We start from the raw sequence: 27246 nt of genomic DNA on the forward strand, positions 1-27246 counted from the left end.
TAGAAATAAAGTTTAGTTTATTTATATTTATTTATAATCTTGGAAGATATACAACTCTAGAGCAGATAGGTCTCCTACCCAAGGAATGGGCTCAGCAGAGAAGGATAAGGGGGATTCCAGGTGAGCCTAGAAATCCATATCCATCATATTTGAATGGACATGTTGCGATAGATAGTGATGAAACAGTTTAAAAGACTTATTGGGGGAAACATACAGCTTCATGGTGAGGCAATTTGGAAATGCTTCTCCCCTGTGTGTATTCTTTTATGTCTAGCACACGTTGAAGCATTCCTGAAGCTCTCCCCACATTCCATACATTTGTAAGGCTTCTCCCCTGTGTGGATTCTTAGGTGATTAGTTAATGATCTACCATTACTGAAACTCATGCCACATTCTATGCATTTATATGGCATCTCCCCTCCATGGATTCTTTGATGCTTAGTTAGTGATCTCCCACCACTGAAACTCATTCCACATTCCATGCATTTATGTGGCAACTCCTCTGTGTGGACCTTTAGATGGGAACGCAGGTGTGCGCTCCGACTGAAGCTTCTTCCACATTCGATGCATTGATGTGGCTTCTCCCCTGTGTGGGTTCTTTGATGTTTCCTGCATGTTCCACTGTCACTGAAGCTCATTCCACAGTCTGTGCATTTATATGGCATCTCCCCTGTGTGAACTCTTTGATGTTTAGTCAATGATCTTTCGCCATTGAAACCCATTCCACATTCCACGCATTTATATGGCATCTCCCCTGTGTGGACCCTTTGGTGGTAACGCAGATGTGTGCTCCGACTGAAACTTTTTCCACACTCGATGCATTTAAATGGTTTCTCCCCGGTATGGATTCTTTGATGTCTTCTGCATGTCCCACCTTCACTGAAGCTCATTCCACATTCTGTGCATTCATACGGCATCTCCTTTGTGTGGGTCCTTTGATGGTAACGCAGATGGCTACTTTGGCTGAAGCTCTTCCCACATTCTGTGCATTTATAAGGCTTCTCTCCTGTGTGGGTCCTTCGATGGGAATGCAGATGTCCGATCTGAGAGAAGGTCTTTTCACATTCTGTGCATTTATATGGCTTCTCTCCTGTGTGGGTCCTTTGATGGGAATAAAGCGATCCAGCCTGAGAGAAGGTCTTTCCACATTCTGTGCATTTATAGGGTTTCTCCCCTGTGTGGGTCCTTTGATGGCAAAGCAGCTGTCCAGCCTGAGAGAAGGTCTTTCCACATTCCATACATTCATATGGTTTTTCTCCTGTGTGAATTCTCTGGTGTTTAGTAAATGTACTATCATCACTGAAACTCATTCCACATTGCATACATTTATATGGGATCTCCCCGGTGTCAATTTGTTGATGTTCATTTAACGTTCCACCATCACTGAAGCTCATTCCTAATTCCAGGCACTGATATGGGTTCTCCCTTGTGTGAATTCTTCGATGTTTAGCAAATTCTGAACTCCATCTGAAGTTCTTTCCACATTCTGTGCATTCAAATGGCTTCTCCCCTGTGTGGATCCTTTGATGGCAATGCAGCTGTCCACTACGAATGAAGCTCTTTCCACATTCTATGCATTCGTACGGCTTTTCCCCTGTGTGGATCCTTTGATGGGAACGCAGAGCTCCACTTTGAGAGAAGTTCTTTCCACATTCCATGCATTCGTATGGCTTCTCCCCTGTGTGGGTCCTTTGATGGGAACGCAGCTCTCCTCTTCGAATGAAGCTCTTTCCACATTCTGTGCATCTGTGTGGCTTATCTCCTGTGTGGGTCCTTTGATGTATAGTCAGAGAACTTTTCCAACTGAAGCTTTTTCCACATTCCACACATTTATATAACTTCTCCCTTGTGTGTGCTCCGGGATAAGGATATAAATGGTATGTCATTCCTTTTGTCTTAAGATTTAAATATTTTGTCAAAGGTTTACAAATATGAACTTCTTGAATAAAATTTCTTTGATTATTCTGTAGCTTCTCTGGTATAGTTTCCAAATGATTCTTTTTAGAGCACAGTCTTGTTTTTCTTCTTCAAATTCATACGTGTATGGTTTTCAATATTATGTTTTCCTCTACTTATTTCCTTCTTGTTATTGCTGTGTTACTGTCTGTAAAAAAGCAGGAAAAACTTATTAGGAGTTGAGCAAAAGATCTCATCTGACCTCAAGACCAATAGTCCAGTGCTGCAGCAGGGCCAGGAGAAGAGAGGACGAAAACTGGCCTACCTGAAAAGAGCTCATTGCATTTCAAAACATCTTTTAACTCAATTAAAAACAATCTCACCCAGAGAAAAAGTGTTCTTCCCATACATCAAGGGAACCACGGACCGCATAGGAAAGCTGAGAAAGAGACACCATCTACAAACTATCTACAGACCCACTAAGAAAATCCAACAAATACTACGTTTAGCGAAGGACAAGAGGGATCCTCTCACCTCTGCAGGAGTCTACCGTATCCCATGCAGCTGTGAACAAGAAGTCTACAAAGGGACCACCAAATGCAGCATTTCCCAGACCTGAATCAAGGAACATGAAAGGCACTGCAGAGTAACTCAACCAGAGAAGTCTGCCATAGCAGAGCACTTGAGGAACCAACCTGGACACAGGACATTATTTGAGAACACAGAAATGCTAGACCACTCCAACAACCACCATGCCAGACTACACAGAGAAGCTATAGAAATCCATAAGCATTTGGACAATTTCAACAGAAAGAAGGAAACCATGAAAATGAACACAATCTGGCTTCCAGTATTAAAAAAACTCTAAAATCAGGAGAGTAAATAAAGAACAACACTCTGAAAACAGGGGAATTCCACACATGAAACAATCAGGACCAGGTAACACCTCCCAACAAAGGATTCCCCCAGGCAAGAATCAGCCAGGTCTTGAAGCTGCAAGGCCATTAAATGCTAATCAAGGTGATTAATTACAACATTCACACTGGCCTCCAAAAGACAAGAGTTCTTTCTCCTACCCTGTACATTCCATCTATATATATAAAAGAGTGATGGCATCAGGGCAGCGGACAAAACAACAAAACTACAGGCCCCCCAACCTCGAAATTTGACAACACAACCCATCATCCACGGCTCTAGGTTGATACAACAAAAAGAAAAGAAAAATAAAGTCCTAATTACAGGGAGAGGAATAATAGTTTTTATCCAATTGCAGCCAGTTAGAAGACAACACCACAGCAACGCGTGGCTAGGCACAGCTAGTAGATATATAAAACCTCACTTGCTTAGTTTTTCCAATATACCTCACAACTTCTGAGGATGCCTGCCATAGATGTAGGTGAAACATTAGGAGAGAATGCTTCTGGAACATGGCCAGACAGCCCGAAAAAATCACAGCAATCCAATCCCTAGTGAGATACAGTGGGAATAGTGGCCAAAGAATCTGATTTGAGTTTTTCATATTGCAATGTGTTAACCAAGTAATTCAAACTTTGTAAAGGAGAAGATCTTGAAATATGGCCAATGCAGGATGGAGTAAATATTGATGGCACCTATTAGGACACGGGGGCGGGGCCAGAGGAGGGGCGGGGCCTCTTCCCAAGTGCCGGAGACAGGGCTGAGGACCTGAGGCACCTGTTAGGACACAGGGGGCGGAGTTAGAGGAGTGGGCGTGGCTTCTTCCCAAGAGCTCGAGACAGGGCTGAGAATCTATACCTCTCCTGAGGCGCTTGTTGGGACACAGAGGGCGGAGCTAGGGGTGAGGGCGGGGCCTCCTTCCAAGAGCCTGAGACAGGCCTGAGCCTCTTCCCAAGAGCGTGAGACAGGGCTGAGCCTCTGTACACTTCCCTTGAGGTGCTTGTTAGAACACGGGGGCGCGGTATAGAGGTTCAGCCCCGTCAGGCACTTGGGAAGAGGCCCCGCCCCCTCCTCTAGCCCCGCCCCCTGTGTCCTGACAAGCACCGCAGGACAGGGATAGAAGCTCAGCCCTGTCTCAGAGCTCGTAACTCCGCCTATCCCAGTCCACTTGAGGCCCCGCCCACCTCCCCTCGCAAGCCTGCATCTTGGACTAGGGGAGAGGCTCAGCCCCGCCCTCTTGAGCAGGAGCCACGCCCACCCCTCTAAGCCACGCCCCCTTCCCAGGGGGCACTGAGTCATATTTTTTTCTGGAAAGGGGGCGGCAGGCCAAACAAGTTTGGGAACCATTGCTCTAAAGCAGGGGTCCCCAAACTAAGGCCCGGGGGCCGGATGCGGCCCTCCGAGGTCATTTACCTGGCCCCCGCCCTCAGTTTTATAATATAATATATTGTATATACATATAATATTGATAATAATATTATAACGTAATACAATATAACACTAATAATAATACCATATAATAATATTAATTATATATTCTATATTGCATATAATATTACTAATAATATTACAGTATAGTGGTATAGTTCAATATAGTAACATATAATGCTAATATTGTGCTATGCTAATAATATAATATATTGTATGTACATATAATTTGTAAGCCACTCTGAGTCCCCTTTGGGGTGAGAAGGGTGTGATACAAATGTAGTAAATAAATGTAGTAAATAATAAATAAATAAATAAATTTTAGACTTAGGCTCACCCAAAATCTGAAATGACTTGAAGGCACACAACAACAACAACAACAACAACAACAACCCTAATTAATTTGACTATCTCATTGGCCAGAAGCAGGACCACACTTCCCATTGAAATCCTGATAAATGTATGTTGGTTAAAATTGTTTTTATTTTTAAATATTGTATTGTTCTTTCGTTGTTGTTGTTGTTGTTGTTGTTTTAAGACATAAGACATGTACAGTGTGCATCGGAATTTGTTTGTATTTTTTTCAAATGATAATCCGGCCCCTCAACAGTCTGAAGGATTGTGGACCGGCCCTCGGCTCAAAAAGTTTGAGGACCCCTGCTCTAAAGCATACATGCATCCACCTCCAATGAGGTCTGACTCAAAACACATCTGCTTTCATTGAAGACCAAATGTCATGAAATATCTAATGTTATGAAATATATTATATATGATTTAAGTGAGAAAGGTGTATGAATGTGGCCTAATTGGGCTGAAGATACCATCCTAAGGAATAAGGCCTGGAAAACTATAATTCATGGACTTGCTGATGAGACCTGTGACAGATGATTAACTTGTTGACATTGCTGGCTTGATTAACTCTTGGTGGAAAAACAACTTGTTTACATTGCGAAAGACAATGGTTCTTATAAGTAAGGAAGTCAACATGGTGGCTCCTTACGTTTGTCAACATTAAGGAAGCAAACAAGGCTCCTCGATAAGGAAAGCTAATTACGCAATATATACATCTGTCCAGGAACTGATGGAATCAACGGGTTTTAGCTGTCTGTCAACAATGTACAACTTTCAGAATCAAATCAGCAGAAAATACTACATAAAGGACCCTTTTCTCTCAGGAAAAGTGTGTCAGACCAGCTGAACACCAATTTCTGAACACCACTATGAACAGCCGTCTCCTCTCAAGAAGCTGATCAACCTCAACAAGAAGGATGGTAAGGATGCTTGATGAATGAATGAATGACGAATGAATGTTAGATTATATGTGTAAATGTTGATGCAATATCCCCTTTTGTCTATGTAACCAATTTAATTATTATAAAACCCAATATAGGAGTCTGTGTCAACCTGTCTCACTTCTCCATTGAAATCCAAACAGCAACCTGCTTTCATTGAAGAACAAATACATACATGCATCCACCTCCACTGAGGTCTGATGCAAGACTGAATACAAAATGAAGTCCTGAGTCTGAACATGCTCAGTACAATCACATATCTATAGCTCCTCCCACATCAAAGAGGTACAAACTGGCAAATCAACATACACATAGAATACAGGTTAGCAAATATATACATTAACAAAGAAATAGCGAGAGGCTTGGGAGGTTGCTATTTCCAACATGAGGAAAGACCATTTTAAAAAATGATGTTGGCACAGAGATGGTCCATGGTTTGGTGGGAGAGGAATGAGGAGATAACACAAAAAAGGAGGAATGGAAAGAAAAAGAAAAGGAATTTAGGAGAAGCAAAGGAAAGAAAAAATGGAGGGGGTGGGAGGAACTTGTGGTCATGTGATGAGTTTTAGCCAATCAAATGTAAAACATACATCTGCTTTTATTGAAATCCAAATACATCCTTCTCCATTGAAGTCCAAACAGTAATCTGCTTTCATTGAAGAACAAATACATACATACATCCACCTCCACTGAGGTCTGATGCAAAGCATACATCTGCTTTTATTGAAGTCCAAACACATTCTTCTCCATTGAAGTCCAAAGAATAAACTGCTTTCATTGAAGACCAAACACATGCTTCTCCACTGAAGTCCAAACAGTAACCTGCTTTCATCATTGAAGACCAAATACATATATGCATCCACCTCCACTGAGGTCTGATGCAAAACATACATCTGCTTTCATTGAAGTCTAAACACAAACTTCTTCAAACTTCTGGAACATGGCTATACTGCCTGGAAAATACGCAACAACCCAAAGATATACGCTTTTAGCTATCCTTTCTGGATATCTGAAAGATAATCCTCTCTTCTTTTACAAAGATGGCCTTCTTTCCAATTCAATTTTTTCATGTGTCCACCTTGAAAACATTACTCATTCAATCCTTTTATTTCTGCTTTCTTTTATCCACATAGAGACCCAAGGCAATGAATAATAACATGACACAACCCAATAAAATAGAAAAACAAGGCCAAGATAAACATTAAAATGCAATTAAATATTTATATCATGGACACATGGGTTCATAGACCTGTCAGCAGTATATTTACTGTCAGCAGTAAATAATTTCCTTCTCCCGATAAAAACTTAGAGTGTCAGGGGGAACGATGGTGGGATGAGACCCTGGTTGCCGTGCAGAGTGGGTTCCAAAAATCATCATCCCGGTCTCACCTCCTTCTCCAGGCTGTCTTCCCATGCTGGGAATCAGCACTGGTCAACAAAACTCCAGCAGTCGAAGGGTCAGTTGAAATCCAACTGTTGTTTAACTTTATTTACATAACTATATACAGTTGCAGTTATTTACAATAAGTCCCAGACACATGGCTGTGTCTCCTCGGCTACAGAGCATAGCATTCATAGTCCATCTCCAGTGAATGCTCACGCCGAACACACTAACCAAACGACACTCCCCTGCATTCCACAGATCATGAAGAAAGTCCCGGTCAAACAAACTTGACCCCCATTGGTCCTGTGATACATCAATCAAAGCAGGTTCTTATTAACTCCATAGCTGCTGAAATGCCTTGCCGAAACTAACACAGAAGGCATTTCTAATAGCCTAGATTGATTTTAACATTTCAAACAATTCACAATACCCTGACACAGAGAGCTTTGAAATGGTTGAACAGGAGCTCTCTGAAGCTTTAGGTGCTCTTACTGCCTATGACAGTGAAAACCAGCTGATCCCTAATCCAGGAAGACGGGTGCTTTTCACCTTAAGAACAGACAAGCATCTCAAAAATTTTGGGAGAATGTCCATAAAATATGTCAACAAATACTTAAAACAAAATTCCCCAGAAAGGCAGAGTATTATTTATTGGGCATAACTGATCGGGATATCCATTTAGATACCAATGATGATATCTTATTTACATACTTAACTATAGCTGCCAGAATTAGTTTTGCTAAAAGTTGGAAGCAAACAGAAATAGCGGATATGGAAGAATGGTTACAGAAAGTGAGAGAGACAAAGGACATGGATAAACTAACTTTTTTTCTAAAGAAAAATACAGGTAACCCGATAAAATACACAGACTGGTCTAAAGTGATGTAAAGTAAAGTGATATTTTATATTTTATCATTGTTTGTATTTTGATTTTGCTGTAAGCTGCCCCGAGTCCCCTTCAGGGGAGATGGAGGCGGGATACAAATAAACTTATTATTATTATTATTATTATTATTATTATTATTATTATTAAAGTACAAGAATTTGAAAGGAAAAGAAGTTGAAGGATATTGAAGTTGAACAGAAGGATGATTTCTTTTTGTGTCTCTTTTCTTATTAACTTATGAAAAAATAAAGAATCATTGACTCAGCCAAGATAAAGGACAACATTCTTTTTGGGGTTTGTCCTTACTATTTCCAAAAAAGAGGTTGATTTATTTATTTTTCTTTTTAATCCTCTTTTCTCACTATAGAATTGAAAACGCAAAGGTGAAGATGGAAGTCAATTTTTATATATATTTATGTTTGTTTGTTTTTTAAAAAAATTCTTTTTCCCCTTTCTTTTCCTTTTTTTACCCTCTTCTTTATGTTTCTTTCCCATTCCTACACTTCTTCTTTTTCTTTTTTCTCAAAGTAGATTTTTTTTAACTTTCTTTTTTTCCCTTCACTTTCTATAAACAAACATTGTTCTCACTCTTTCGTTGTATTTAATTCTCATATATACAGTAGAGTCTCACTTATCCAACGTTCTGGATTATCCAACGCATTTTTGTAGTCAATGTTTTCAATACATCATGATATTTTCGTGCTAAATTCGTAAATACAGTGATTACTACTTAGCATTACTACATATTGAAATACTTTTCTGTCAAATTTGTTGTATAACATGATGTTTTGGTGCTTAATTTGTAAAATCATAACCTAATTTGATGTTTAATAGGCTTTTCCTTAATCCCTCCTTATTATCCAACATATTCACTTATCCAATGTTCTGCTGGCCCGTTTATGTTGGATAAGTGAGACTCTACTGTACCAATAATAATAATAATAAGAAGAAGAAGAAGAAGAAGAAGAACATACAAGCACCTCGAGCTCTGAGGATGACTTGGGAAGGAATCCCCCTGGAGCATTGCAGCACACACAAATACCTGGGAATTACCCTGGACCGTGTTCTGACTTATAAGAAGCACGGCTTGACTATCAAGCAAAAAGTGGGTGCTAGAAATAATATCAGACAAAAGCTGACTGGCACAACATTGGGATCACAACCAGCCACAGTGAAGACATCTGCCCTTGCGTTTGGATACTCTGTTGCTGAATATGCATGCCCAGTGTAGAACACATCTCACCACGTTAAAACAGTGGATGTGGCTCTTCATGAGACATGCCGCATTATCACAAGAAATCTACGCCCAACACTGCTATAGAAATTATACTGTTTAGACAGTATTGCACCACCTGACATCCGTTGGGAAGTAGCAGCAAGATCTCATGGGCCATTTATGATTTTATGAATCCTGCATTCCTCCTGAAGGTCTTCTTTGACAGTAACGAGGCCACCCAGAGCTACTGGCCAGGATAACAAGCAGGAGGGTTAGAATTCAAAATGATCGTAGATTAGAGAGATGATTAGCCAGAACTAACAAAATGAAGTTCAACAGGGACAAATGCCAGATACTCCCCTTAGGCAGAAAAAGGGAAATGCAAAGAGACAGAAAGTGGGACGATGCCTGGCTCGACAGCAGTATGTGTGAAAAGGATCTTGGAGTCCTCATGGGGAGGAAGGGGAACATGAGCCAGGAATGTCATGCGGCAGCTTAAAAAGCCAATGGGATTTTGGCCTGCATCAATAGGAGTCTAGTGCCTAGATCCAGGGAAGTCATGCTATCCATTTATTCTGCCTTGGTCAGACCACTTTACCTGGAATCACACTGAGTCCAATTCTGGGCACTGCAATTAAAAGGAGACGTTGACTCTAAGCTGGGATGTGTCCAGAGGAGGGAGACTCAAAGGATCAAGCGTCTGGAGAACAAGCCCTACGAGGAGCGGCTTAAAGAGTTGGGCATGTTTAGCCTGCAGAAGAGAAGGCAGAGAGGAGACATGATGAGGGCCAGGGATCAAGAAATGTCCAGAGGAGGGATTCTTGTTTTCCAGGACCTTGATCCTTTGAGTTGCCATCCTCTGGACACATCTTGATCCCTAGCCCTCATCATGTCTCCTCTCCACCTTCTCTTCCTCAGGCTAAACATGCCCAGCTCTTTCAACCGCTCCTCGTAGGGCTTGTTCTCCAGACCCTTGATCCTTTGAGTCTCCCTCTTCCTCTGGACACAGCCCAGCTTAGAGTCAACGTCTCCCTTAAATTGCGGTGCCCAGAATTGGACACGGGGCGGTTCCAGGTAAAGTGGACTCAAGGGTCTGGAGAACAAGCCCTACGAGGAACGGCTGAAAGAGTTGGGCATGTTTAACCTGAAGAAGAAGAGGCTGAGAAGAAACATGATGAGGGCCATGCGTCAAGGTGTATGGGGAAGTTATGAGGAGGAGGGAGCAAGCTTGTATTCTGCTGCCCTGGAGACTAGGATGCAATGGAACAACAGCTTCAATCGACAGGAGAGGAGATTCCACCTGAACATCAGGAAGAACTTCCTCACTGTGAGAGAGAGCTGTTCAGCAGTGGAACTCTGCCCCATGTGGAGTGTGATGGAGGCTCCTTGTTTGGAGGCTTTTAAGCAGAGGCTGGGTGGCCATCTGTCGGGGGTGCTTTGAATGGGATTTCAATGCTTCTTGGCAGAATGGGGTTGGACTGGGTGGCCCACGAGGTCTCTTCCAACTCTAGGATTCTAGGGTCAATGGTCCCATTGCACATCTTCCTTCCTTCCTTCCTTCCTTCCTTCCTTCCTTCCTTCCTTCCTTCCTTCCTTCCTTCCTTCCTTCCTTCCTTCCTTCCTTCCTTCCTTCCTTCCTTCCTTCCTTCCTTCCTTCCTTCCTTCCTTCTTTCTCTTCCTTCCTTCCTTCCTTCCTTCCTTCCTTCCTTCCTTCCTTCCTTCCTTCCTTCCTTCCTTCCTTCCTTCCTTCCTTCCTCTCTCTCTCTCTCTCTCGTTTCCCCTCCTTCCCTCCAAAGGGCAAGGAACCCCCCTCCCCAAATCCCCCCTCACCTTCTCCCTGGGCTCCCTCCTCCTGCTCTTCTTTCTCCCAAAGGCTTCAGCCGGGAAAGAGCCCGGCTCCTCCCTCTGGAAATGAGCTCAGAAGGGGAGGCGTCTCCCTGGCCTTCCTCCTCCTCCTCCTCCTCCTCCTCCTCCTCCTCCTCCTGCTTCCTCAACTCATCAGCATTTCCTTTCTCTCCAGCCAGCCTGGTCTTTTGCTGCTTCTTCTGGGAGGACTCATTGGACAGACGGGGACTTTCCCTGTCAAAGGGAAAAGGTAAAAGAGGAGGGAGGAAACGCAGGCAACGGGCCAGGAGGAGATTATTGCATCCGAGGTTTCTTCTTCAAGGAGCCCCCTCGTTTACTTATTACTAGCTTGGTGCCCGGATTTATTAGAAGAAGGCATTGTTTGTTTTGGGATGTCAGGTCATATCACTGAAGTTTGGTCCAGATCAGTCCTTGGCTGTCTGGATAAGGGTGAACTACAACTCCCAGATTCCCAGGGCAGTCACCCCCAAACCCTGACAGTATTCGTAGTTGGTCAAGTTGGGTCTGTGTGCCAAGTTTGGTCCAGATCTGACATCAACTGGGTTCAGTGCTATCTGGGTGCAGGTGAACTACAACTCCCATAATCAAAGTCCATTCCCCTAAACACCTGCAGTATGTTCAGTTGGTCAAGGGACTTCTCTGTGCCAAGTTTGCTCCCAGTCCATTGTCGGTGGGGGTCACAGTTTCTCTGGATGTAGGTGAACTACAACTCCCAAAACCAAGGTCCATTCACACTAACCCCTGCATTATGTTCAGTTGGTCAGGGACTTCTCTGTGCCAACTTTCATCCCGGTCCATTGTCGGTGGGGGTCACAGTATCTCTGGATGTAGGTGAACTACAACTCCCATAATCAAGGTCCATTCACACTAACCCCTGCAGTACATTCAGTTGGTCATGGGGCTTCTCAGTGCCAAGTTTGGTCCTAGTCCATTGTCAATGGGGGTCACAGTATCTCTGGATGCAGGTGAACTACAACTCCCAGTATCAAGGTCCATTCCCATTAACCCCTACAGTTTGTTCAATTGGTAATGGGGCTTCTCTGTGCCAAGTTTGGTCCCAGTCCATTGTTGGTGGGAGTCACAATATCTCTGGATGCAGGTGAACTACAACTCCCAAAATCAAGGTCCATTCCTCAAAACCCATGCAGTATATTCAGTTTGTCAAGGGACTTCTCTGTGCCAAGTTTGGTCCTGGTCCATTGTCAGTGAGAATCATAGAATCATAGAATAGTAGAGTTGGAAGAGACCACATGGGCCATCCAGTCCAACCCCCTGCTAAGAAGCAGGAAATCGCATTCAAAGCACCCCGGACAGATGGCCATCCAGCCTCTGCTTAAAAGCCTCCAAGGAAGGAGCCTCCACCACGGCCCCGGGGAGAGAGTTCCACTGCCGAACAGCCCTCACAGTGAGGAAGTTCTTCCTGATGTTCAGGTGGAATCTCCTTTCCTGTAGTTTGAAGCCATTGTTCCATTGTGTCCTAGTCTGCAGGGCAGCAGAAAACAAGCTTACTCCCTTCTCCTTATGACTTCCCTTCACGTATTTGTACATGGCTATCATGTCTCCTCTCAGCCTTCTCTTCTGCAGGCTAAACATGCCCAGCTCTTTAAGCCGCTCCTCATAGGGCTTGTTCTCCAGACCCTTGATCATTTTAGTCGCCCTCTCCGGACACATTCCAGCTTAGAGTCAACATCTCCCTTCAACTGTGGTGCCCAGAATTGGACACAGTATTCCAGGTGTGGTCTGACCAAGGCAGAATAGAGGGGAGCATGACTTCCCTGGATCTAGACGCTATTCCCCTATTGATGTAGGCCAGAATCCCGTTGGCTTTTTTAGCAGCTGCATCACATTGTTGGCTCATGTTTAACTTGTTGTCCACGAGGACTCCAAGATCTTTTTCACATGTACTGCTGTCAAGCCAGGCGTCCCCCATTCTGTATCTTGGATTTCCATTTTTTCTGCCGAAGTGAAGTATCTTGCATTTGTCCCTGTTGAACTTCATTTTGTTAGTTTTGGCCCATCTCTCTAGTCTGTCAAGATCGTTTTGAATTCTGCTCCTGTCTTCTGGAGTGTTAGCTATCCCTCCCAGTTTTGTGTCGTCTGCAAACTTGATGATCGTGCCTTCTAACCCTTCGTCTAAGTCGTTAATAAAGATGTTGAACAGAACCGGGCCCAGGACGGAGCCCTGCGGCACTCCACTTGTCACTTCTTTCCATGATGAAGACGACGCATTGGTGAGCACCCTTTGGGTTCGTTCGCTTAGCGAATTGCAGATCCACCTAACCGTAGTTTTGTCTAGCCCACATTTTACTAGTTTATTTGCCAGAAGGTCGTGGGGGACTTTGTCGAAGGCCTTACTGAAATCCAGGTACACTACATCCACAGCATTCCCTGTATCGACCCAACTCGTAACTCTATCGAAAAAAGAGATCAGATTAGTCTGGCATGACTTGTTTTTGGTAAATCCGTGTTGACTATTAGCAATGACCGCATTTGTTTCTAAGTGTTCGCAGACCACTTCCTTAATGATCTTTTCCAGGATCTTGCCTGGTATTGATGTGAGGCTGACCGGACGGTAATTGTTTGGGTTGTTCTTTTTTCCCTTCTTGAAGATAGGGACCACATTCGCCCTCCTCCAATCTGCTGGGACTTCTCCCGTTCTCCAAGAACTCTCGAAGATAATTGCTAGTGGTTCTGAAATAACTTCCGCTAATTCCTTCAATACTCTTGGATGTAGCTGATCTGGCCCTGGGTGACAGTATCACTGAAGGTACTGCAAGTCCCATCCTTCGTGTCAAGTTTGGTCCAGATCCATCCTTGGTTAGGTTCACAGTGCTCTCTGGATGTAGGTCAAGTGTGTGAATTCTCCCCAAACCTCTTGTTCAGTTGTTGATCAATTCCTCTGTGAACTGTGTGCCATAGGAAAGGGTAGGAAAGGGTTAAGGGAGAGGCAGTGGGTGGGGTCATGCAAATTAAGGAACCCTGGGATGTCCATTCTGGAGGAGAAACAGAACTTCCAGGATGAAATTGTCCCTGCATGAAAGCCTTATTATTATTATTTTATGACACAGCAAACAAGATAGACATGCTGGATTTCATATCACAAAATCACAAGTCGAACACTTCCCAAGTGTCTAGGACTGTGTGATGTATTATTGGATGATGTGCACAGATCCCAGTAGGGTGGCCTTTTGCAGTTGACAGATCGTAATTTTGACAATGTCAATAGACATTGCCAGCTGAGATCTTTTGGCACGGCACCCAGTGTGCCGATCACCACCGGGACCACCTGTACTGGTTTCTGCCAGAATCTTTAAAGTTCAATCTTGAGGTCCTGAGAGCGACTGAGTTTTTCCTGTTGTTTTTCGTCAATGCGACTGTCACCTGGGATGGCAACATCAATGATCCAAACCTTTTTCTTTTCCACAACTGTGATGTCTGGTGTGTTGTGTTCCAGAACTTTGTCAGTCTGGATTCGGAAGTCCCACAGTATCTTTGCGTGCTCATTTTCCAATACTTTTGCAGGTTTGTGATCCCACCAGTTCTTTGCTGCTGGGAGGTGGTACTTGAGGCATAAGTTCCAATGAATCATTTGGGCCACATAGTTGTGCCTCTGTTTGTAGTCTGTCTGTGCGATTTTCTTACAGCAGCTGAGGATATGATCAATGGTTTTGTCAGCTTCCTTACACAGTCTGCATTTTGGGTCATCAGCTGATTTTTCAATCTTGGCCTGAATTGCCTTTGTTCTGGACTTTGCTCCTGGGCTGCAAGGATCAGGCCTTCTGTCTCCTTCTTCAGGGTCCCATTCGTGAGCCAGAGCCAGGTCTTCTCCTCATCAGCTTTTCCTTCAATTTTGTCAAGGAACTTTCCATGCAATGTTTTGTTGTGCCAGCTGTCAGCTCTAGTTTGTAGTGCGGTTTTCTTGTACTGGTTTTTTGTCTGATGTGCTTTAAGGAGTTTCTGATTTTTGATTTTGATATTATTATTATTATTATTATTATTATTATTATTATTGGAACAGAGGTGGGCTATGAAATAAAGACATGTATTTTTATAACTTACCTCCCTCCAATTGTGCTTTCTGCAGGTGTGCATAACTCCAAGGTTGGCCTGCCTGGTCTCCAACCACAGGGAATGACTCCACTGAATTTTCCCTTCATTGAAGAAACAGCAGGAAAGTTCGTCTTGGAACAGGTTAACATTCACCTTCTTCTTTTTTTACATGAGGGGTCTGCAGCAGAAGGTCACCAACAGTTGAAACTAAGGGTGGAAAGATCTCCCTTTCTAGTGTTGAATTCCACTTCTCAATAAATCCAGGGTACAAGAGGTGGCTCGAGTTACACTTAAAAAATCTACTCGTTTTGACTTACATACAAATTCAGCTTCAGAACAAACCTCCAGAACCTATCTTGTATGCAGAGCCGGCCCTAGGTAGTTTTCAAGTGTAGGCGAACAGAATTTTGGCGGCCCCCCCTCCAAACCAATCACTGAAAAATAAAAGCGTTGGATAAGTGAAAATGTTGGATAATAAGGAAAGATAAAGGAAAAGCCTATTAAACATCAAATTACATTATGATTTTACAAATTAAGCACCAAAACATCATGTTTTACAACAAATCAATAGAAAAAGCAGTTCAATACATGGTTTATGTTATGTAGGAATTACTATATTTGCAAATTTAGCACTAAACATTGAACAGGGATATAGGGCAGTGTGGACTTAGATAACCCAGATAGCCCTCAGTATTGAAAAAAACCCCTCTAAAATCAGGACAATAAATAAAGAACAACACTCTGAAAACAGAAGAAACCCAGACAGTAAACAATCAGGGACAGCTAACTCCTCCCAAAAAAAGATTCTCCCAGGCAAGAAGAAGCCAGGCCTTGAAGCCACAGGGCCATTAAATTCTAATCAAGGTGATTAATTACAACATTCACACCTGCTTCAAAGAAAAGTTCTTTCTCCCACCCTGGACCTTCTACAGATATATAAACCCCACATACCTAGCTTCCAAGTTCCCACAGACCTCACAATCTCTGAAGGCCCCAAAAGTGGGCTCGCGTGGTGCGAAGGTGGGTCCGCGCTGGCCGAAAGGCCCAGCACGGGCAGAGGGAGGCCCAGCACGGCCGCCGGGAGGCCCAGCGTGGCCGCTGGAAGGCCCGAAAGAGAAGGAGGTGGAGAGTGGTGCCCTCCTCCCAGGACAATGGCGCCCCCGGGATGATGGCGCCACAGGCAAGTGCCTAGTTTGCCTTATGGTTGGACCGCCTCTGCTTGTATGTAACACGGGAACTCCCTGTATTTAGTTTCAGGTTCTTATATTATTACTGTGCAAAAGGAATTGACCATAGATAATAGGATAATAAGGAGGGATCATGGAAAAGCCTATTAAACGTCAAATGACATTATGATTTTACAAATTAAGCTCCAAAAACATCATGTTTTACAACAAATCGACAGAAAAAGCAGTCCAAAACACAGTAACGTTATGTAGTAATTACTATATTTATGAATTTAGCACCGAAACATCGCAATATATTGAAAACATTGACTACAAAAACATTGGCTACTAACAAATTGACTACAAATAAAGATAGAATTGGATAAAATAAACTTACAGCAGCAACATTGTTGCAAATTAAATCCATAAAAAGTTCAATCTTTGCTGCCTAGAGAAACAGCTGTGGACCAGGGCGAGAGGCAAATTGCGTTGGATAATCCAGAACATTGGATAAACAAATGTTGGATAAGTGAGACTCTAACTGTACCTCATTTCCTTTTTAAATAATCAAACTTAGGAGAGTACGACAGCCATTTCATTCCTGACTAAATTTCCAGTCAGCCTCTTTCTCCCTCTCCAGAGTAAAAGTGGCAGTTAAAGTCCATTGGCCTCAGTGCCAGGCAGGAAGCGACAGCCAATCGAAATCCTGGCCTGGCTAACCCTAACTGGCTGAGCCAGCCAATCAGCTGTTGCCACAACTTCTTTCCAGTTCACTCGCTTTAACATGGAGTCTCTTTTATAATCCCTCACATGGAGGAGGTCCTAAGGTTGAAAGTAGTATTGAACTACCACCTATTTACCATCACCCTGTTTGAAGTTGCACTGTCTGAGTTGCACTTCTCTAGATTATACTCCGGCCAGATCTCCGCCGGCACTTTAGGAGTCTCTGATGTCCAGTAACATTCCAAGATGTCCTGACAACCATAGGCCCAACAATTGTTGTTATAGTGAAAAATGTAAAAAATGTTTGTTAATGTGGGATTTGTGTATTGATAGTGTTTAAATGCAATTTGTGCCATGCTTGTATTGCAACTGATTGCACCATCCAGAATGTACCATAGTGTGGAAAGAGTTTATTGCCAAGAAGCTATGATGACCTTGATGTGTGGCTGGAACTAGGGAGTATCCAGACACAAGTGTTTGTGCATAACGATTGCATCTGTTCAGTTCTGTTCAGTTGAGTTCTGTCTGCCTAGAGTTCGAGTCAAGTTCTGTTGGAGAACAGAGCAGTCCTGTGTTCGTCTGTCGTCTGCAAGTCTGTTTGTGTTGATTATTGCTGCATACAGTAAAACTTTGTAAATAGTTTTACCAACGTCTCTGAGTGTCTCTTCGTTCTGCGTTCTACTGCTTCCATCCAACTACTGCTGCGCTGCAAATACTCTGACAATGTTGGTGTCAATAAAAGGCCATGGTGTAAAGTGCTGATATAGTATTGGCCTTGGAGATTATACTGAAGGGACCATAAGCCAGAAAATAGTAAACTTTTGCCTATATGGCTTTGCCTGTGCATATGCCCCTCCCTTCCTGTGAGCTGGTGCCTTTCTCCAGGAAGTTCCAAAGGGAGAAGAAAGCTCAGAGTAAACAAGTGAGGTCATTGGTATCACTTGTGCCAAGTGGGTGTGGAAGGTGAGGAAGACCCTCAGCCATTGGTCAATTTTAGATAAGCCAAAGGTACTGTATATACTCGAGTATAAGCCTAGTTTTTCAGCCCTTTTTTAGGGCTGAAAAAGCTCCCCTCGGCTTATACTCAAGTGAGGGTCCTGGCTGGCTTATGTTTGGGTCGGCTTATACTCAAGTATATGGGTAATCAGACCTAGTCTTATCTTATTAAAGTCTTATTATTATTATTATTATTATTATTATTATTATTATTATCATTATAAATTACAATTTTATGTAAACATTCAAAAACATTTAACCTACTGATGACTCAAATAATGTACTGTATATACTCGAGTATAAGCCTAGTTTTTCAGCCCTTTTTTTAAGACTGAAAAAGCCCCTCTCGGCTTATAGTCGGGTGAGGGTCCTGGTTGGCTTATATTTGGGTCAGCTTATACTCGAGAATATATGGTACATTTATTATTTTTCTCTATTATTATTATTGGTATTACAGTAGAGTCTCACTTATCTAAGCCTCGCTTATCCAAGCCTCTGGATTATCCAAACCATTTTTGTAGTCAATGTTTTCAATATATCATATTTTGGTGCTAAATTTGTAAATACAGTAATTACAACATAATATTACTGCCCATTGAACTACTTTTTCTGTCAAATTTGTTGTATAACATGATGTTTTGGTGCTTAATTTATAAAATCATAACCTAATTTGATGTTTAATCAAATTAATCCCTCCTTATTATTCAAGATATTCGCTTATCCAAGCTTCTGCCGGCCCGTTTAGCTTGGATAAGTGAGACTCTACTGTACTACATTTATTATTTTTATATCTATTCTTGCTGCTACAATTACATTTATTTTACGCTATTTTTAATATTATTAATACATTTATTATTTCACTCTGATCTTATTATTATTATTATTGCATTTATTATTTTACTCTATTATTACATGTATTATTTTCCTGTATTTATTATTATTACATGTATTATTTTACTCTATTAATATTATTATTATTAAAAGGATAGTAAAAGGATACGTAAGCACATTTACACTGAAGAAGATGAGAAGAATGATTTAATCAGTTGGACAATCCTATCTTAAATTAGAGCTTTATGTAAATATTCAAAAACATTGAACCTATTGATGCCTCAATTAATGTAATTTTATTGGCATCTATTTTTATTTCTGAAATTTACCACCCTCGGCTTATACTGGAGTCAATGTTTTCCCAGTTTTTTTGTGGTAAAATTAGGTGCCTCGGCTTGTATTCGGGTCAGCTTATACTCGAGTATATACGGTATATTTTCTTTGTTTGCTGTGACATGCTTTTGCGATGGCCATTTGTATAGTATGGACCCATTGAAATGGGTGTCTACGGCTGTTCTGAATTATCATAGCTGTGATAACAATAAACTTCAGGATGTTCAGGATTTATTACATGGTTTCTTCTACTATTGTTATGTCATTCTCTACATTAAGCTTATTTTCTATTGCAGGTGACCTTTGGGGATGTGGCTCTCTATTTCACAGAAGAGGAATGGAAACTCTTGGATCAAAACCAAAAGTCTTTGTATTACGCGGTCATGATGAAAAACTACGAGAATGTGTCCTTCTTGAGTAAGGAATTTAGATTCATTACACTTCCTACGGAGACCAAAAATCTTTCAACAATATTTATTTATTTTATTTACAGTACAGTAGAGTCTCACTTATCCAACATAAACGGGCCGGCAGAACGTTGGATAAGTGAATATCTTGGATAATAAGGAGGGATTGAGGAAAAGCCTATTAAACATCAAATTAGGTTATGATTTTTACAAATGAAGCACCAAAACATCATGTTATGCAACAAATTTGACAGAAAAAGCAGTTCAATACGCAGGAATGCTATGTAGTAATTACTGTATTTACGAATTTAGCACCAAAATATCGTGATGTATTGTAAACATTGATTACAAAAATGCGTTGGATAATCCAGAACGTTGGATAAGTGAGTGTTCGATAAGTGAGACTCACCCCGAAGGGGACTCAGGGCAGATCACAATGTACATATACATGCCAAACCTTCAATGCCGTTAGACATATAGACAGACACAGAGGCAATTTAACATTTTCCAGCTTCCGGCTTCATGAGGGTATGCCCGATTCCGTCCACAGGGGGAGCTGCCGCTTCATCATCCACTTGTGACCCCGAGTCCTTGATGGAGTATTTCCTCATTCTTCTGCATGCTGCTGGATGGTTTTATGGTGTTGTAAAATAGTTAAATTAGCCTCCCCGCATAAAGCGGTACCTAAATTTTCTACTCAACAAATGCAACTGTCTTTCAAGCTGAATAAGTCAACAGCGAGCTAGGCTATTAATGGTCAGGAGCTCACTCCGATCTGGCTGGCTTCAAATTCATGACCTCTCGATCAGTAATGAATTATTGCAGCTGCACCACAGCCCGGTCCTAGTACTACTCTGTCATAGTATTATGGTATCACTTACAGTATCCTGTAACTTTGTGGTATGAATCATGTTTTAATCACTGTAAAGCATAGTTTCTTTCCATTCCAATTTGAGTGTGAGTGGGTACATCAGAACTTTTATAGAACTTTTACACAAAGAATGACATTTTTATTATTACTATTTATTTATTTGCGACATTTATATCCCACCCTTCCCATCCCGAAGGGGACCCAGGGTGGTTTACAAGTTATATGTACATACAATCTATCTATATATATAAATGAGTGATGGCATCACAGCGACCCACAAAACAACAAAACTAAACACCCCACAACCTCGAAAATTGACAACACAACCCATCATCCACGCCTCTAGGTTGATACAACAAAAAGAAAAGAAAAATAAAGTCCTAATTAGAGGGAGAGGAATAATTTTTTTTCAATCCAATTGCTGCCAGTTAGAAGGCTAAGCTCCGCCCACTTGGTCTCCTAGCAACCCACTCAGCCCAGGGCTCAGGCAGAGTTAGGCCTCACTTAGGCCTCTTCCACACTGCCTATAAAATACACATTATCAGATTTTAACTGGATTAGATGGCAGTGTAGACTCAAGGCCCTTCCCCACAGCTATATAACCCATTTATAATCTTATATTATCTGCTTTAACTGGATTATCTGGACTCCACACCTTTACCCTTTACCTTAACTACCACCAATTCCTCAATACTTCATTTCCCATACCACCATACTTCGCCACAGCAATGCATGGCTAGGCACAGCTTGTATATATATAAAAATGTAATGTGCGTAATTAGAACTGAGTTAACAACAAAACCACTGGGCCAAATCATACCAAATTTGGCCACAATACTCATCATTTCCCAAGGAGTGACCATCAATAAAATAAAAACCAGAAAGAAAACAGAAACAAGGCCAGAAAAATCCCTAAAAATAAAAAACACTCTGTGCATGCGCAAGAGATCTCCCCTTCGTACCTAAGGGACTCCATTGTTATCCAACTAGAATACCATTGAATACCTTTGGAGCTTCAAAGTTTGGTTGCTTCATACCTAGGGGACTCCATTGTTGGCCAACTTGAATACTATTGAGTAGTCTTGCACCTTCAAAGCCTGGCTGCTTCATACCTAGGGGAATTCTTTCTAAGCTACCTTGAATGCCACAAAGAAAAGCCCACTTAGGACTACACCACAGCAACGCGTGGACGAGCACAGCTAGTATATTACATTATTAGCATAGCACAATATAAGCATTATATATTACTACAATAGAGTCTCACTTATCCAACACTCGCTTATCCAACGTTCTGGATTATCCAATGCATTTTTGTAGTCAATGTTTTCAATATATTGTGATATTTTGGTGCTAAATTTGTAAATACAGTAATTACTACATAGTATTACTGTGTATTGAACTACTTTTTTGTCAAATATGTTGTATAACATGATGTTTTGGTGCTTAATTTGTAAAATCATAACCTAATTTAATGTTTAATAGGTTTTTCCTTAATCTCTCCTTATTCAACATATTCGCTTATCCAACGTTCTGCGGGCCCGTTTACGTTGGATAAGCGAGACTCTACTGTACATTGTACTATACGACTATATTGCAATATTATTAGTAATATTACATGTAATATAAATATACACTTATAATAGTGTATTACTATTATATTGTATTACATTGCAATTTTATTATCAATATTATATGTACACACACTATATTATATTATTAGTATAGCATAATATTAGTATTAGACATGCAGATTCTATGTAACTACATTGGATTCCACAACGACATATTACATTGAGTAAACAAACAAACAACGGAGGGTTTGCATTTTTACTCAGCATTCACACACATGTACATGCATTCATCTTCGTGCACACATCCAAATATTACCATATCCTTTTCTCCCTCCTTGGAGAAGCACCTGCTTATTTATTTATTTTATGTATTTTCATTATTTATATTCCGCCCTTCTCACCCCAAAGGGGACTCGGGGAGGATCACAATGTAAATATACATGGCAAACATTCAATGACATTAGACATACAGACAGAGACACAGAGCCTATTTAGCATTTTCCAGCTTCCGGCTTCATGAGGCTATGCTCGATTCCAGCCACAGGCAGAGCTGCTTCTTCGTCATCCACTGTGACACCGAGTCATTGATGGAGTACTTCCTCATTCTTCCGCACGCACGCTGCTGAACATTTTTATGGTGACGTAAATTAGTTAAATTAGCCTCCCCACATAAGTGGTACCTAAATTTTCCTACTTAACAGATGCAACTGTTTTAGGCCAGGCCCTGCTTTCTCTGCAGCCTGCCAACGCACCGATATTTCCAGAACTCCAAAACGCCTAAATGCATCCTCTTTTCCTAAGAACAATGCCAAGGATCAGGCCCCTGTTTTCCATATTGCAGAACTGACACCCTTGAACAGCGTCTCTGTCTGTTACAATTTCTGAATTGTCATAAGGTCACTTATATAGCAATACTAGCTTTGCCCGGCCACGCGTTGCTGTGGCTTATGGGAATCCTTTGTTGGCCAGGTGGAATAGCAGTGAATAGCCTTGCAGCCCCAAAGCCTGGCCGTTTTCTGGAGTAGCTCGAGTAGCACCCTCAATCAAAGAAGCCTGGCTACTTCCTTTGTAGGGAAATCATTGTTCGGCCAGCTTGAACTGCACTGAATAGTCTTGCGGCTTAAAAGCCTGTTTTGGATTATCCAACGCAGTCGGCCTTTTAGTAGTCAATGTTTTTGTAGCCAGTGTTTTCAATATATTGTGATGTTTTGGTGCTAAATTCGTAAACACAGTAATTACTACATAGCATTACCACGCATTGAACTACCTTTTCTGTCAAATTTGTTGTATAACATGATGTTTTGATGCTTAATTTGTAAAATCATAACCTAATTTGGCATTTAATAGACTTTTGCTTAATCCCTTCTTATTATCCAACATATTATAGTGCATTGTATAATTTTTATATGTGTGTTTATTGTAAGCCGCCCTGAGTCCCCTCTCGGGTGAGAAGGGCGGGATATAAATGTTGTGATAAATTGTAATAAATAAATATTCACTTATCCAATGTTCTGCCAGGGTGTTTATGTTGGATAAGTGAGACTCTACTGTATATTTATAATCTTATATTATCTGCTCAGAACTGGATTATATGAGGCTCCTGGATTATATGGCAGTGTGGACTCAAGATAATCCAGTTCAAAGCAGATAATATAAGATTATAAATGGGTTATATAGCTGTGTGGAAGGGCCTTGAGTCTACACTGCCATATAATCCAGTTCAAATCAGATAATCTGTATTTTATAGGCAGTGTGGAAGAGGCCTGATTGAAACGGCCCTGGGAGCCATTAAATGGCTGAGTGGGTTGCTAAGAGAGAAAGTGGGCGGAGCTTAGCCTTCAAACTGGCAGCAATGGGAAAAAACAATTATTCATCTCTCTCTAATTAGGACTTTATTTTTCTTGGGGGTTTTTTATGTCTAAACACAGCAGGGATGACCATTTTGTGGTCATTTTGACAACTTTTGTGGCCAAGTTTTGTGGGTTTTGGGTGTTTAGTTTCGGTGTTTACTTTAAGGCAGAAATAGTCAGAACATTTATCTATATATATATAATAAAAGTGAAATCGGAGTATGTATCAGCGTTTTGATTGGCCTGGCGGAATATGTGCTCGCGTTTTGATTGGCCGCCACTATCCCAGGCCACTGAGACCAACAGGAATGATGGATCTGCACCAAACTTGGCCCACTTCATCCCCACGATGCACTTGATGACCTGCTGCCATTTGGGGGAGGATGGACCACAGATGATGGGATTTGCAGTACTTTCAAACACTTTAACTCCCACAGACTACTGCAATGCCCACCAAGGATAGAAATGGACCAAAATTGGCACACAGAACTCCTGTGGCCCCCTTTACGTCCTGATGTATATTGGGGCAGGATGGACCAAGGATGATGGAATTTGCAGTACCTTCCCTCACTTCTTGAGACCACAGCAACTGCCACAAATCACAGAACTGAACCAAACCAGGCACACATATCCCAAATGACACACTTCACATGCTGCAGCAGTTTGACGGAGGGCGGACCAAGGATTATGGGATTTGCAGTACCTTCATCCAATTCACCTCCCACAAACCACTGTGATGCCCATGAATGACAAAACTGTATCAAACTTGACACGCAGGTGCAGGGGAGCCCACTTTACATCCTGGTGCAGTTTGGGGGAAGAGGGACCGTGGATGAGGGGACTTACAATATTATCTTCAGTCACTTCCTGGGAGTACTCTCACCCCCACCAATGACTGATCAAGACCAAACTTGGCACATAGAGCCACCATGGCCCACTCTACATCTTGGTGAGATTTGAAAGAGCTTGGACCTTGGATGATGGGACTTGCAGTATATTCATTCACTTCCTGAGACCACTGTCACCCCCATCAATGTCTCATCAAGACCAAACTTCAAACAGAGAACACCCAGGACTCACTCTACACCCAGGTGCAGTTTGGAGGATGATGGACCATGCACGATGGGACTTCCAATACCTTCACTCACTTCCTGAGAGCACCGCGACCCACACAAATGACTGATCAAGACCAAACATGGTACATGGAGCCCTCATGACCTATTCTACATACTGGCTCTGTTTGGAGGGGGATGGACACTGGACGATGGGACTTGCATATGGGAGTTGGAGCTCACCCGCACCCACTGAACCCACCTGACATTGGATATAGGCTACACTTGGAACACAGGCAAACAAGGCCTTTCTCAAATGACCCGGGCATCGCCGGGTCTCCAAGCTAGTATTATAAAAAATTAGCAAAATCAATCTATCTATCTATCTATCTATCTATCTATCTATCTATCTATCTATCTATAGCTAATTTTGTCCCAAAGGTTTAAATGAATGATAGACGTTTTCCATCCTGGAATATCCTGGCCAAATGTTGTTGACTCCTCTTGATTAGTGTTGGCCTTGTATTGACTTCCTTCCTAACATTCTTAACTTCAAAGAGCAATTTTTTTAGATCTTTTTAGCTACTGCGATGAATATACAGTAGAGTCTCACTTATCCAAGACTCGCTTATCCAACGTTCTGGATTATCCAACGCATTTTTGTAGTCAATGTTTTCAATATATTGTGATATTTTGGTGCTAAATTTGTAAATACAGGAATTACTACATAGTATTACTGCGTATTGAACTACTTTTTCTGTCAAATTTGTTGTATAACGTGATGTTTTGGTGCTTAATTTGTAGAATCATAACCTAATTTGATGTTTAATAGGCTTTTCCTTAACCCCTCCTTATTATCCAAGATATTCGCTTATCCAACATTCTGCCAGCCTGTTTAGCTTGGATAAGTGAGACTCTACTGTATGGATATATATATATATATATATATATATATATATATATATATATATATATAGAGAGAGAGAGAGAGAGAGAGAGAGAGAGAGAGAGAGAGAGAGAGAGATTTTGCTGATTTTGTCCCAAAGTTTTAAATGAATGATAGATGTCTTCCATTCTGGAATATCCTGGCCAAATGTTGTTGACTCCTCTTGATTAGTGTTGGCCTTGTGTTGACTTTCTTCCTAACATTCTTAACTTAAAAGAGCAATTTTTAAAGATCTTTTTAGCTACTGTGATGAATATATATGAAAGGGGGAAAGGGACACACAGAGTCACTCCTCTTTCTAAGATATTTCCTTCTTGAGTTTTCTTAACTCCATCCTTGCTCCAAAGATCCTGCTGGGATTTAATTTTGTCTGCTCTTCTCCTCCTTTATAGGAGATAGCTGGTGGAAGACAAAGGTAAACATGAAGTACAGGAAGTCTCTGAGTCTCGAACTGGGTCTTGCCACTCACCTCCACACCCACGAATGCCTGCAATGTGGGAAACACTTTGCTCACAAGTCAGACGTGCTGAGGCATCAGAGAGTCCACACAGGAGAGAAACCCTACACATGTCATCAGTGTGGGAAATGTTTTGCTTACAGTTCAGACCTCGTGAAGCATCACAGAGTCCACACAGGAGAGAAGCCACACAAATGTCATCAGTGTGGGAAGTGTTTTGCTTGGAAGCCACACCTCGAGTGCCACCTCAGAATCCACGTAGGAGAGAAACCGTTCAAATGCCAGCAGTGTGGGAAAGGTTTTGCTCAGAAGCCACAACTTGAGAGCCACCTGAGTGTCCACACAGGAGAGAAACCACACAAATGCCAGCAGTGTGGGAAAGAGTTTGTGCGCCATTCAAGCCTTGTGACTCACCAGAGAGTCCACATGGGAGAGCAACCATACCAATGCCATCAGTGTGGGAAAGGTTTTCCTTACAAGTCGGATCATGAGCGTCACTTGAGAGTCCACACAGGAGAACAACCCTATCAGTGCCAGCAGTGTGGGAGATGTTTTGCTCACAAGCCACATCTGGAGCGTCACCTGAAAATCCACACGGGAGAGAAACCACACCAATGCCAGCAGTGTGGGAAAGATTTTGTTCGCCATTCAAGCCTTATGATTCATCTCCGAATCCACACAGGAGAGAAACCATACCAGTGCCAGCAGTGTGGGAGATGTTTTGCTTACAAGTCAGACCTTGTGACTCATCAGAGAGTCCACACAGGAGAGAAACCATACACGTGCCATCAATGTGGGGAATGTTTTGCTCGGAAACAAAACCTTGAGATCCACCAAAGAGTCCATACGGGAGAGAAATCCTAAAAGTGGGTGGCTGTGAGTTTTTCAGGGTGTGTATGGCTATGTTCCGGCAGCATTTTTGTCATGAATACGTTTTAAACTCAGGTTTTTATCTATGTTATATTGTAAATGTGATTTTGATATGTTTTATTGATTTGTTTTTACATTGTTGTGTAACTACTGGGGCTTGGCCCCATGTAAGCCGCCCGAGTCCCTTCGGGGAGATGGAGGCGAGGTATAAAAATAAAGTTATTATTTTATACAATACTA

At 41.8% G+C, this 27246-nt stretch overlaps 2 protein-coding genes across 2 annotated transcripts; one reads left to right on the forward strand and one right to left on the reverse strand.

Moving 5' to 3' along the window:
• Positions 1–10985, reverse strand: LOC100561085 (zinc finger protein 420). Its single transcript, XM_062972895.1, has 2 exons — positions 10848–10985; positions 1–2104 (listed from the first exon to the last, which is right to left on the reverse strand). Exon 2 carries the CDS (start codon positions 1884–1886, stop codon positions 219–221), a length of 1668 nt encoding a protein of 555 aa, XP_062828965.1. The 5' UTR covers positions 1887–2104; positions 10848–10985; the 3' UTR covers positions 1–218.
• LOC103282295 (zinc finger protein 239) lies at positions 10980–27246 on the forward strand. The gene is made up of 4 exons (XM_062972907.1): positions 10980–11112; positions 14968–15074; positions 19279–19399; positions 26072–27246. The coding sequence occupies exons 2-4, from the start codon at positions 15015–15017 to the stop codon at positions 26998–27000; spliced, it is 1110 nt and encodes a 369-aa protein (XP_062828977.1). The 5' UTR covers positions 10980–11112; positions 14968–15014; the 3' UTR covers positions 27001–27246.

This window comes from Anolis carolinensis, chromosome 2 (assembly GCF_035594765.1).
Source record: "Anolis carolinensis isolate JA03-04 chromosome 2, rAnoCar3.1.pri, whole genome shotgun sequence".
Classification (NCBI taxonomy): Eukaryota; Metazoa; Chordata; class Lepidosauria; order Squamata; family Dactyloidae; genus Anolis; species Anolis carolinensis.

Coding starts and splice junctions, on each gene's coding strand:
- LOC100561085 (XM_062972895.1), bottom strand. CDS start 1,886: ATGACATACCATTTATATCCTTATCCCGGAGCACACACAAGGGAGAAG.
- LOC103282295 (XM_062972907.1), top strand. CDS start 15,015: ATGACTCCACTGAATTTTCCCTTCATTGAAGAAACAGCAGGAAAGTTC. Junction 15,075..19,278: donor GAAAGTTCGTCTTGGAACAG/GTTAACATTCAC, acceptor TTTCTATTGCAG/GTGACCTTTGGGGATGTGGC. Junction 19,400..26,071: donor CGAGAATGTGTCCTTCTTGA/GTAAGGAATTTA, acceptor CCTCCTTTATAG/GAGATAGCTGGTGGAAGACA.